This window comes from Pseudopodoces humilis, chromosome 4 (genome assembly GCF_049639895.1).
Source record: "Pseudopodoces humilis isolate 2021_Gansu_Grassland_sample_001 chromosome 4, ASM4963989v1, whole genome shotgun sequence".
NCBI lineage: Eukaryota > Metazoa > Chordata > Aves > Passeriformes > Paridae > Pseudopodoces > Pseudopodoces humilis.
In genome coordinates, this window is record NC_142203.1 from 65,084,639 (window position 1) to 65,097,233 (window position 12,595).

The following is a 12,595-nucleotide window of genomic DNA, read 5'->3' on the forward strand; positions in this document are numbered from 1 at the left end:
TCAAGTAAAAGTGTGTTTTGGATTTCAAATTGGATCAGAACACAGGCATCTAAACTTGGGGTGCAGGAAAGTTCTTTTGACCAATTTACAGTCCTGACAGTCTCTTTACCTCATTTCTCAAAACACTAAAATCTGGTACAGAGATCAATCTTTCAGAATTATTTCTTTTTCTTCACTTTTCCTTTCACCATCTTTTTTGATGCTCCCCTTCAGTAAGCAGTGATTGCTTATGAGGGTTTTATTTTGGTACCTTAATTTTTTACCATCCTAAATGAATGTGGAAGATAAAAATATTTCAGCAAAATTCAGCTGTTTTGGTCTAAAGCCTTTGACTATCTTCATCTCTGGGGAAGAGCAACAACCTAATAAAAACTGCACTGCACTTCAGAAACAGAATAGAGTGTCCACTTACTACCATGCATCTCAGAAAGACATTCCCTCCCAAAGACATTTAAAAAATGCACCACTTCTGCAGAGTCAGTTTCTTGTTTATAAATCAATGAGGAAAATAAGACTTTTTGCCAAGTTAGCCACTGATAAATCATGTTAAAAAAAAAAAAAGCTTAAAAGAAATTAATTTTAGTAGAAACATGTAGCTTATCTATACATCCACAGTAGCAAAGAGCAGCCAGTTAAGTAAAAAAATTAGCTTATATAATGAGCTCTCTGCCACATGATTAGTAGTGTCCCACTACAGTGATGGCATCCGTAGTTTGCAGTTTCAGTATTGGTCTTATGCAACCTAAAGGTGCACCATGAGGAAACACGAGGCTGTCAAAACACAGGAGTTCCAAAAAAGCACCACACAAAACTTGCACAGGGTCTGCAGGAGAGAAAGAGATTCTGGAGCAAGACCCCAGCATTTCCCAATACTCCCCAATTTCACCATTTTGACAGCAGCATTACTGCTTTAATTAAGTGTTTCCGAGGATGGTGGCAGAAGCAAGGTGTGGTGACAGCTGTGTGTGTGTCTCACAGGGCTGGATGTTTGAGGTGGTGGAAACCCTGCTCCTGCTCCCACATGACTGAGCCCACAGTGAGCACCAGCACTACCAAAGTTTGTCCTCCAGCCCTGCCAGCCCTGTCCTGCTCTGCCTGACTGAGATGGATTTAAGAGGCATCTGGGGAACTCACCAACAGTATTAATCCACTCATAAGAAATCCTTCAGAAAACCACAATAAAGCCCTGATGTTTGAAAAATTGGGAAGGAGGAGTGATGCAAATCTTGCCGCACATTACCTCTTCAACTTACATCCTTCCCCAAACTGCAGATGGGACCCAACATAGAGCAAACCTTTGAGGATGAGAGTTCTCACACTATGCCAAGGGAAAAGTGCTCTGTATGTGTTGTAGCAACTCCTTTGAGCCCTGTGTGCTACACAAACAAGGGAGAGAAACTTTACCTGAATATTAACGCTCCCTCCTGCAGGCCTAGAGAGATGAAATCACTGTTGGGTCGCATGGGACTGTTTCCCCTCCACATCAAAAGGCCTTCCTTCATCGTGGTTTTAAACCTCATGAACACATTTGTTCTTGTTCCTGATACCCTGTTTAATGCAGAAGTAGGAAAGAATAGTAAAATACTGCATTGTGCCAGTCTTATTTAAAAAATATCATAAAAAATGATGCAGTATTTCTTCTCTGTCTGGTGGGTTACTGTCCTGCAACTCATTTACATGCTGACCTGTGAAGGATTCTGGTTCATATCCCCATTTCCATAATTTCAGAGTAGGGGACTTTAACTCATCTTTCCATAATCTCAAACATGATAGCTGCTAGGTTACTCCACACAAATAAGAGAAAATCCTTTTCTCCTCTAGCCTAGTGTGAAATCCAGCCCAAAAAACAGATTTTGAGAATGCCCAGTAGATGTGATGCCCTCCAAAGGTAGTGGAAGAAGAACAAGAAGGGCAAATCAGAAAGTGACAGTAGGTAAGAGGTACCAAATGGCAGGTGAGGACACTGGTGAACCCTTCTCTACTCAGTGGCTGAAATAAAGGCAGATGGAGGAGTTTGTTGAAACAAGCTGGAATTTGCTGGAATGTGGGGATGTTCTAGGATACAGAGCAGTCAAAAAAGTAACTTTGAGGATCTAAATGTTACACTAACACAGCAGTTAAAAAGGAGTTAAGGTCCTTAGTCTCATTGGAGACACAGGCTCTGTATGTCTGTTCTTTGCCCTCAGGGAAGAGCCAGCCTCTCTCCATGCCAGACATACATGTGTTATTTTCTTTACAGGCTGCAAGATGCTCAAATATAACAAGCTAAGCCACAAGGATATGCACTTAAAATGTATTTTTTCTTTGAAATTTAAAAATATGGCAGAAACACAGTTAGAGATACTATAAATACAGCTTAAAACATGTAAATATACTATGCTCTCCCACATAAGGCTCCTAACATTATAACACTTAAGAAACAGAATACTTAGGTCCACAGGAGACACATTACCTTTTCAGGATATCTGGATTATCATATGTGAGGTAGCTGCGACCAATAAATTGTGGGATTTCAATTGCTTCTGTAATGGCTGAGAAGTAAATACAAAAAATGAAGATGAGTGTGAGATAGCTGACTTGGAAATGGAAGGAAAAAAAGAGACAAGACTCTTTTATTGATTTACTCCTGCAGTGACAGGTACCTTCCAGTGGCACGGAACTGAGCTGAACACACGCTGCTTTGCAAAAAGGCACTGTCAGATTTTATCTGAATGTAGGGGCAGTAGTTAAGGGAGTTTGAATGGCTGGCAGTCCCTCTACTTACAGCCTCCATGTTAGGAGCCTAAAGTATTGTATTGCTCCACCACAAATGTTAGTGCAGAAAATTATGAAGTATTGGGAAAACATTGCAAATTTTCTCTTTACCCCCATTTCCACATTTCCTGATTCTCCACGTGGTTCAGCGCTCCCTCCTGCCAAAGCTTATGCATCAACCACCTTTGTTTATAGACAAAGAAACTCCCCCCCAGCTGCCAGCAGAGCATTAAGGACCTCTCACCCTGCAGAGGGAGGCTGAGAGGCAGCACAGACAGCCCCCGAGCTCGCTGTTTTCTCTTTCAGTGACTGCACAGAGCGGCTGCTGCCTGCTCCGAGCTCGGCCCTGGGCTGCAGTGTGGGGGCACGGTGTCTCCAGGGAGAAGTTACAGAGTCCAGAGCCCCAGATCACTTTAGTCTATTGAAAACAACAGGAGCTATGCTAAAGGCTGCATGGCAGAGGCTGCAGAGCCCCTTGGTGTATTCAACGCTGCAGTGCAGCCTTGGGGGTTGTTCTCTGTGCCCCCATACAGCATTTCTCTAGGGACAGCCCAGGCATCCCTGTGGTGTACACCTGGGACAGTGGCAAACATTGCAGCCAGAACTGGAGTAGGTGCACTGCTGCCCATGGAGAAGACTTTGGCAAAATAACTCAGGTGTGTGACATAAATCATGGAATATCCCTGATACAGAGCCCTTCTCCAGGCTATGAGCACTGGCCCAAACATTTTTTTTTGTTGAGTGAACATCCTACAGTTTGCTGGTAATCTTCCACAACTGACTGCTGCAGTAATACAAGCCAGTTGTATAAATGACTTAAAATAGATGCCTTCATCCTATTTTCTTACTGAGGAATAATCCCTTCAACCAACAGCTAATCCCAGTAATCTATATAAATTTTGAGCTTTCCAGGGCAAGAATGCTTACTTTCTTTACACAACACAGGGTCTGGCTGGTCTTTTAGTGCTCACTGTGACACAGATATGCAACAATTGGTGTAGTCTGGTAGCCAGAAACAGCAATATGAAATTTAGCTCTAGGTGCCAAGACTGAGAATTTTAGATGGTGATGAATTACTGTTTTCATCCGTAGTGAAATCAGGAAAGCTGCCTAATGTGTCTAAAGAAACCACCACAGGCCATGTTCAGCCTGCAGCCTGCCAATGTAGTTGGAAGATTGCAAAAGTTGTGTTACACTGGCCAAACTTTCCTCACCAGGTCTGACACTTCCTGCACTGGACGGCCTCTGATGGCACCAGAGCATGAAAGGAGCCCTTGTTCCCCTATCACCTCCTGCACTAGAGCCCCACTGCTCTTGCCTTCAGCTGGAGAAGGTGCCCATGCCATGCAGCAACCCTTGCCTGTGCCAGAGTACTCTGATTTCCTCTAGAGAGCTTAATGGGCATTTACCTCTGCTTGCTCTTCATTTGTTTCAATGAATCTGAGTGCAGAAAAAGAAGCACATTTTAGCAGTACTCTTGATGCAGCCAGGATCTTTGCAGCTGGAAGGGAGCAGGGCCAGTAAGGAGATCTAGGCCTAAACACTTCTGTGCTTTGTTCATCACAGTTCAGCAGACAAACACCAAAGCTCTCATGACAAGCAGGAGTGAGCTCTGGACTGCAGGGAAGCCTGAAGTCATACCACAAAACCCTCAGACAGCTGCTTGGCCCCTCTGCTCTGCAAATACATGGACCAGCTCTACAACCATTGTTCTGAGTTTGGCAAATGCTTTGGATGCAGTTTGAAATATCAAAACCACAATGTTTAAGGACGTGTTATATAACCTTAAAAATATTTTGGCTTAATGACATAAACTTGCCAGGCTTAATGGAAACCCAGCATCCAGACAATCACACAATGACAGAGCAGTTTTCACAGAATTTGCAGTACTTACTGTTTAGGCAGTAACTTCCACACTCTGCAGTGAGTCAGCACAAAACAAAACAAGAACATTCTGAGTTTATTATTCTAAAGCATAAAAATCTCCTTTAGTCCAATTTCATGCCCACTTTTCTGCAAATGTGTAATATCCCATCTACCATTTGCATAAGTGGCTACAATCACCTGTGAAGATACACTGTTTTCATTATTGGTTTGCTTCTAATATCTATATTTGTCTGTTCAAAACACAGAAAGGGACAGGCAGGTGGGACCAGCAGCAAATCCTTTTGCTAGTCCTGCTTCTCAAATCCCAGTGACCCACCAGGTTTTACCCAGGGATCAGCTCTAGCCAAGGGAAAACAAGAGTTTGCTCTTCTATTCCATCTTGCAGTTAAAGTACAAAAATACCTTTAGCAAGCTTGGACAGAAGATATAAAACCTAGCAATGCCAGCAAAAACTCCATTGAATCTTCAGCTAATGATCCTGTACAATATGAATCAATATCTCATAGACCTCATACCAGCATTACTTGAGTTTTTAAGTGGTGTGTGTATTTTGAAGAATGAGGTGCAGTCCCTCACAAGCACTTTGCCTTTTAGGATTTTTTACATCAGCCTACCACCAAGAAGGATGGAGACAGCACCTTCACCTCACATACCTTCTGAGTACACTAACCAAAACCCTGTTGTGAAATAGAAATGGACACAGATGTGCATCTCGCCTTAATCATGCCTACACCCCTAGAGAGACACAGGTAAGGATTATTTTGAGGAATCTACTTCAGGGGGTTCTCATCAAGGCTGTCATAGATTGAGGTTCAGGAGCAATCTCCATGCTCTCTGCACACCTATCAAAAAACTCTTCAATTTTTGGTGGCAGTTGAGGCTGCACAAGTGCAACCAGGTTGAGCTTCACCTGAACAGGAGCCACAGGTAGCAGGAACAGAAGCCAGGTGGCTCATGCTTTTGACACTTAAAAATGAATAACAATTGGATTCACATAGGAAGCAGCACCTTAGGTTCTGGCTAAGTCATAGGCAAAAGGTGCTTCAGACTGTCTCTGAAAGCCTGGACACCCACTGAGGCAACAACAGGGAGTACATGCCAGCCAAGCAGCACCACTGCTGGTACCATGAGCTCAGACACAGTTCCTTGGGCTCAGCACAGGCCAGGAGCTGAGCAGAGGTGAGGAGCTGTGGCCCCAGCACTGCACACCAAACAGGCAGGCAGTCACATACCCAGGCTGCAAAGCATTCCCTTGACTGACTGCTCCTGGAGATGTGTCAGTACATCTGCAGATACCATCTTGAAGTCAGGAATTTAGCACCCTGCACATACCTAGACAGTCAAAATCCCAATTCTCCTGCCTCTCTACAAAAAAAACACGGTAAATGACGTTGTTTCAGCTCTTAGTTAGACCACAACAACGTAAGCAAAGGGGTTTCTTGCATTGCATTTTAATATAATGCTTTTGTTCCAAGATATTGTCTGTTTTGAAAAAAGGCCAATCTATTCATCACAATTTAACCAAAACCACTACATTTAACTTTGAAGTTTATGACTGTGAGAAATGAAACAGTGGGTGAAGACAATAATGTCAGCCAGTTCTTTTGAACCTAGTTTACTCTTACGTTACAAAACCTTCCCACAGGCGTTTTTTAAGCTCAAACTTGACAGAAGCTAAACGACTCCATCTAGTGGAATAACCCAAAGCGCACTTTTTAAACACTTCCTGCACTCTTACCCATTTCCTGAATCTAAGATTTGAACTATTACAGTGGCTCTGAAGAAAAGAGAGTAACGTGCATGTGGATGAGTCTTCCTCCTTGGTGGTCTCCTTTGCCTCACCAAGGCAGGATCTCTGCAGATGGTGAAATCTCCATCAGAGTAGTCACTGTCTAAAACAGGAGCAGACCTTTCTGTGTGTGAGAACAGTGTTTGTTGTCAGCTGTACAGAGGATAAAATTACAAGGGTTATCCATGCTCATGCTTCAGGATGTAACATAACTGCTGGCTGGAGGACCCTGGCAGGAATTCCCCCTTTTTACAGCGCTGCACAATTAGGGATGTGTATGAAGTGTTAGTGTTGATCACCACAAGCAACCAGATACCAGGTTGCTATCTATGGATCCTAGCCCCGTGCTGGTATAACTGTTACCACATTCCTAAATAACAAAACAAATTCTTCCCTAGATACATGGAAAATGCACGGATGACAGAGGAGCTCTGGCCTCTGGGGCTTCTATTTAAAGGCATGTGGACAGCAGCAGTTGTAGGTGTTAAATCTTCCTTATTTTTGTGACCAACTCCAGATCCCTGGGTTGATATCCAGCCATTGTTACCTTTTTGGCAGTGTTGCCCATCGAAGCCCAGGGGACAGTCACATTCGTAGCTGTCCTTCTTGGGAACACAGGTGCCTCCGTTTGCACATGGCGAGGTCACACAGGGGTGGGCAGCATTTGCTAGGTTGATTCCAAAAGTGAAATCCTGTTTCACATCAATTGTCCGGTCATTCAAGATAATCTATGTATTAAAAAAAAAAAAGAAAGGTGTGAAAACACATTGGAAGAACTTCCAAATCCAGAGTATCAAACTGCTAGTTAGAAGATTCCTCTGAAAGACTTCAGAGAAATGTAACTCTCAAAACTTGGCCCAAACCCTATTCTTGTGTGTTTTCCAGTTGCAGAGGTCCAACTCATACTTTTCCTCCCTTCGATCCACTGGAGATTAATCTCTTTTGTGTCTTGTGAAACAGCCTTAGGCAACCCCTGTAAGGGGTGAAACTGTGTGGAATTTACCAGGCCTGTGCCTGAACACTGATGTGATGCTTTGTAGCTGAACCATGAGCTGGGATGGTAAAATTAGATGAGCGCTGCTGAGGAAAAGTATTTCTGAGATCAGAAAACCCCCCAGGAGATGAGTGTTGACAACAGAAATACTAAGCAGAACAGCTTGTTTTTCACAATTTCTATTGCTTTCTAGTATCTCATCTTGCCTGAAAGAAGCTAGAGTTAAGATGAATGAGAGACATAAATAATGACTACACATAACTGTTTGTATATAAATGGAAGAGAACTGCTAAATGCTGGGATTTTTCCAATATGTCAGCAGCATATGTTCTCAAAATAAACCAACATATGTATAATCTCAGCTGACATCTTGGCAAGAGAGATTGCATGCAGGCACAGCATCTGATTTCAGCTACATCAAAGTAAGTACATATTAACAAACAATAGATTTTAAGGCCAGAAATGAGAAAGGCAGTGGTTGCTCTGGCTCCTGCGTAACTCAGACAATCCACCTTAGGGGATCCTACCCAGAGAAGAGGTTTCATCAAGCACTGCACAACTGCAACAGCAGAAAAAACATCCAGTCCTGTCACGTAATGTGACTCCGTTATGTTTTCAGTTTCCTTCTAAATTTGACTACATTGTTCCAGAGGATAATAAGCCTCCACCCATAAAAAACATGAATTTTGTTTCTTGTTTTAAACTTATATTCAGTTTCCAGGCCTTGTTTCTCTTCATGTCTTTCTCTTCATAATTCCAGCACCATCCAAAGAAATCTAACCCTCAGTCTAGGAACTGGAAGACCACTATAAAGTCACCTCTCAGACTTATCTGGCTAAACTAAACATATTGAGATCTTAGGTCTTTCTTTACACTGCATATTTTCCAGTACTTGGTGATGTTTGCAGCTCTACTTCTGTATGGTTCTCCAAAATCCTACTATGGGTGAGGCAGGCAACTGAATGTTCCCAGCGCCCAAAAGGCAGGCAGTACTTTTCCTTGGCATCCCATTCATGCCTCTGAGAATACAAATCCACCTTACTAGGTACATTATAGAGATAATGGCTCACAGTCCACATTTCCCAGTCCTTATCAGTGCCCTTACCGTAGCATACAACCCCTCACCTTGTAATTGTAATTGTAACCCCTGATAATTTCTCCTAGGCTCTCTATCTTGCAGCCCAAAATGCATCGTGTCTACCTTCTCAATGATGTTCATGTGTCTGACCTGTTCCTATCACTGTGACTCACTCCCCCAGTCTCCTTGAACTTCTGGAAACCGATGTTTTCTGCTGGACGGCTGACAAAGACAGTTAAAAATGTCAGACCAAGTAATGAAACCATTTACACTGAACAACAATTACTTTTCTGTCCCCAAGCAATTGTTAACTGTAGAAATTTTTAATTTTTTTAATAAAAACTATTAAAATTTTGTTTTATTTGTTATTTCTTTACATTCATCTGATCCAATAATTCACTCTTCTAAAATTCTGAAGATTCAGGGCCAGCCTTCCAATTTTACCTGAGTTATTCAAGTATGTTTAGAAAGAATAATGTTAAGGTCAGTTTGCACTTTCATTTGATTATTTACTAGGCCTGATATAAACTGCACTCATGCTCACCTGACCACATGGGAACATTATCTCTAATGCCTGCCAACAATGGAAAACATCTCCTCCATTCATATACCCCATATAAAATTATAAGAGGGGAAAGCAGTACAGTGTGCACCTCCACCATAGTGTAAGAAGGCACTAGGTGGACTTTTCACTGTGAAATAATAATTTAACCAGTTTATGGTGAGCTCCTGAGGCGAAATCCTTGATTATTTTGAGTATTGCCAGTCGAATAAGGGCAGGTTTGCACAAAAAACATGCACTGGATGTGATGGAAATAAATGCCTGCAGTGTGTTTTTCTGGGCACACACCTTCTGGATGCTCCCGCTGAAGGGTCTGAGGATCCCAGAGTTCTTCTTCACATCATCATAATTAGGGACTCCACCAACAAATATTTCAGAGCTGCATTTAATCTGTGTAAAAGCCCCCTGCATGAAACATAGAATAACATTTTATTAGAGTAGCTGGAACCATGCTTGTATCTTCAGATTAGCTTACATGAGTTGTCATAGCCTGTTATAGCATATTTCAGTGCCTTTTCTTTGTACAATCAAGAAAGCCATTGTAGGACACTCCTGACTGACTTTACATTATCCCAGTCAGAAGCAGCTGAAAAATGTCAACTATTTAAAAATGGCAATACTGAAGGAAGAAAGAAAGGAAACTGACTCATCATGTTTTCTGACAGGACATCTAGCTTTATTTGCAAAGACTTGAGGTACACTATGTAAATCTATAACCTAATCTATGAATTAGGTTCATAAAGCCAAAATCAGAGCAAAGTTCATGCAACAGAGACTCATTCAGTATTTCCAACACCTAAGAGATAACCTACTGTAAGTTGTGGGGTTAAATGAAAGAAACAGTGAGTTTGCATCAATTACCAGAAGCAGCTGCTCAGGATACCTGAGATGGGAATATTCAGGGTCATGGAATAAACAGGAAGATATTTAGCAGCTAAAGACAGAATAACTGTGTATTTCCAGCCCTGCAGAAGCTTCTGTGCTTTCATGGTTGGCAGCTCCCAGCCACCCTCCTCCTGGAGCACTGCACTGCAGCACTTAAGAGAAAAAAATTGGGAGTGTTCACCTTAACCCATCTATCTAATGAAGTCTTGAGTGCTTCAGCCAAATATTTGTCACTCAATTTGTTTCCTGACAGACAACTGGAATTTCAATTTATTTAAATTTTTGAAGAAAAGTCAAAGCTTTGATAAAAGTTTCCCAGTTTGCCAAAAGGCCTGATATGGGATTTTTCTGCTACGGGATCTGGAGTCTGGTTTTCTGACTGCACTCTCCACTGGGTAAAAGACATTTTCTAAGCAAGTCTAGACTTGGCTTTTTTCAAGACAGAAAATGTACCTTTGTGCATGCATTTGAGTTCTTAGAGTGAATATCCTGCTTGGTACAAGTACAGTTTCACTTTATTTTAAATTTGACTCACTATGATCACTTGGTGAATGAAGAACAAAAAGCAAGTCATCAACTGTCTGATTACTCCAACCCTTACTCTGGCCTGCAAATCACTTTTGCAAGAAGAAGACAAAGAAACAATTCTCTTCAGACCTACATTTCCAGGACAATATTCAGAAAGAGGAAAAAAAAGACTGGGCACATACTTTTCAGCATGATACTTCTCCAAATTACAGCTCTCATAGTGCACACGTTGCTCAACAGACTTAAATTCAACAGAATTCAACAACAACAGAATCCAACAGAATTCAACAGAATTCCTAGGTTGGAAGAGACCTTCAAGATCATCAAGTCCAACCCGTGTCCTAACACCACAACTAGACTATGGCACAACAAGAACCAACGTAAGAACCTCAGGAAGATATATGAGCCAGACACAAAAATCTGAGTCCAGTTACATGTCAAGAGCAGGTACAGTTGGATTCCAGTGGGATCCCTGCCTTTACAGTTATCCTTGTCCTCAGGGGGAAGATCTTATACAAATTCCCAGCTCAGGGCTTAAGAAGATGTTGCCCTAATGAATATACTGTTTTAAGCTAGTAAGAGGTTCGAGAGCAGGGTGTGCAGTCTACCATGCGATCCCTTTACAGTCCAACAGCTGCATTCAAGACAAGTCTGTGGTAAGCTCACCTCTGCCATCCCTTCCACTGGTTTCTGTTTGTCCACTTGTAGGATACCATTCTTTGCAGTGCGAGACACTCGCAATTCATGCCACTGACCCAGACTGACAGGTTCTTCACTCCTGTTTAAGGGCAAGAAAATTTTCAAGCATGTCACACTGTGCCTTTCTGATACTCTGTAATGTTAAAAAGTCAAGTCCCCTGGGACAATTTTCTAAATAAAAGTAAATATCAGACACTGTGATTTTTCCCTTATAAGGAAGTAACAATCCTCTGTGTCCCAGCAGGAATGATCATATTTCTAGAGCAAATAACAAGCACTCTAGTTTTATTTATAAATGAAACGCTATCCCCAGTACACACTTTAGCTACCTCTGTCTAGTTTCTTTGCTCAGTCACTTATAACATGTAAAAATGAACTTTTGTCTCAGCTGTACATCCTCATTTCACTAAAAGCTTCCCACTTAATGGTTGGTCTAGCCCCACATTCTTCATCCTCTTTTAAAACAGAACTACTTTGTGCTGTCTTATCAGCTCTATTTATGCATCCTGTTACATTGACATCTACAGACACACACGTGCAGCCCGGATGCTGTACATAAAAGGGAAGTAATTAAAAAATGATCCTAATGATGTGATGAGATCTTGGCTAGGAACAATAATCCCCAGTGGTGCAAAGTATTCACCAGTCTCAAAGGAAGCATTTTTAAACAGCTCTTACAATCTTTACTTGCACAGCACTAATATGAATAGCAGCCTGTATGAAGGGCAAAACCACATTCCCCTTCTCAAGTTCTGTAGATCTTTGTATCTTGTTTTCAATGTCATTTTACTACACTGGTTAAAGCATTTTATGTCTAAATGAGATGTTGCAGCCTTTCCTCCAGGAGGACTGGAAACTGGTGCTTGATTTACAAGCCAAGCCAGAAAAATCAGAACTGTGTTATCTAGGACCTCTCAGACTTCCTAGCTTCAGTGAAAAAAATACACATTTTGAGGGATGAAATAATGTTTTGTATTTTCAACACACTTAAATTTAAAAATAAAACCCCCCACATTTTGAAAAGAAAAAAAAAAAGGAAAAAAATATAATTTTAAATAGTGAGTCAAAAGTGACTCAAATCCTGATTAAAAAATGCATATAATTTTGAAATTGTGAAAATAGTATTTTCTTCTTTTTTTTCCTGAACAGTCAACATCAGTTTTGCAACCTTTTTGTTGTGTTTTTTCTGATCCTTCAAATTTTCTTAAAGCTCATTTTTATCTATTTTTATGATGTTGGCAGTATAACTTGACACTTCTGGATGACACTTGGTCCAGAAAGCCTCCATTATATAAAAATATCATGAAGCAATGGCAGTCACTAGTCCTCCTCTTCTGTAGCACCGTTTAAGGTTTAACTATCTTGGGTGAATCAATAGCTAAGGAAATCTAATCACCTTGAAGAAGTCAATGTATACAT

At 41.4% G+C, this 12,595-nt stretch overlaps 1 protein-coding gene across 3 annotated transcripts in view; it reads right to left on the minus strand.

Annotated features, from left to right (window-relative positions):
• The window catches only part of EGFLAM (EGF like, fibronectin type III and laminin G domains), a 72,873-nt gene that overhangs the window by 3,581 nt on the left and 56,697 nt on the right, over positions 1-12,595 (minus strand). For 2 of the 3 annotated variants that reach the window (XM_088054338.1, XM_088054337.1), the window contains exons 16-21: positions 11,144-11,255; positions 9,353-9,469; positions 6,978-7,158; positions 4,649-4,672; positions 2,453-2,531; positions 1,405-1,548 (exon numbers count right to left, since the gene is read on the minus strand). In XM_088054338.1, coding sequence (XP_087910464.1) covers positions 1,405-1,548; positions 2,453-2,531; positions 4,649-4,672; positions 6,978-7,158; positions 9,353-9,469; positions 11,144-11,255 — 657 coding nt within the window. The remainder of the gene's footprint in view (positions 1-1,404; positions 1,549-2,452; positions 2,532-4,648; positions 4,673-6,977; positions 7,159-9,352; positions 9,470-11,143; positions 11,256-12,595) is intronic. The other variant, XM_014257019.2, reaches the window with a different exon arrangement.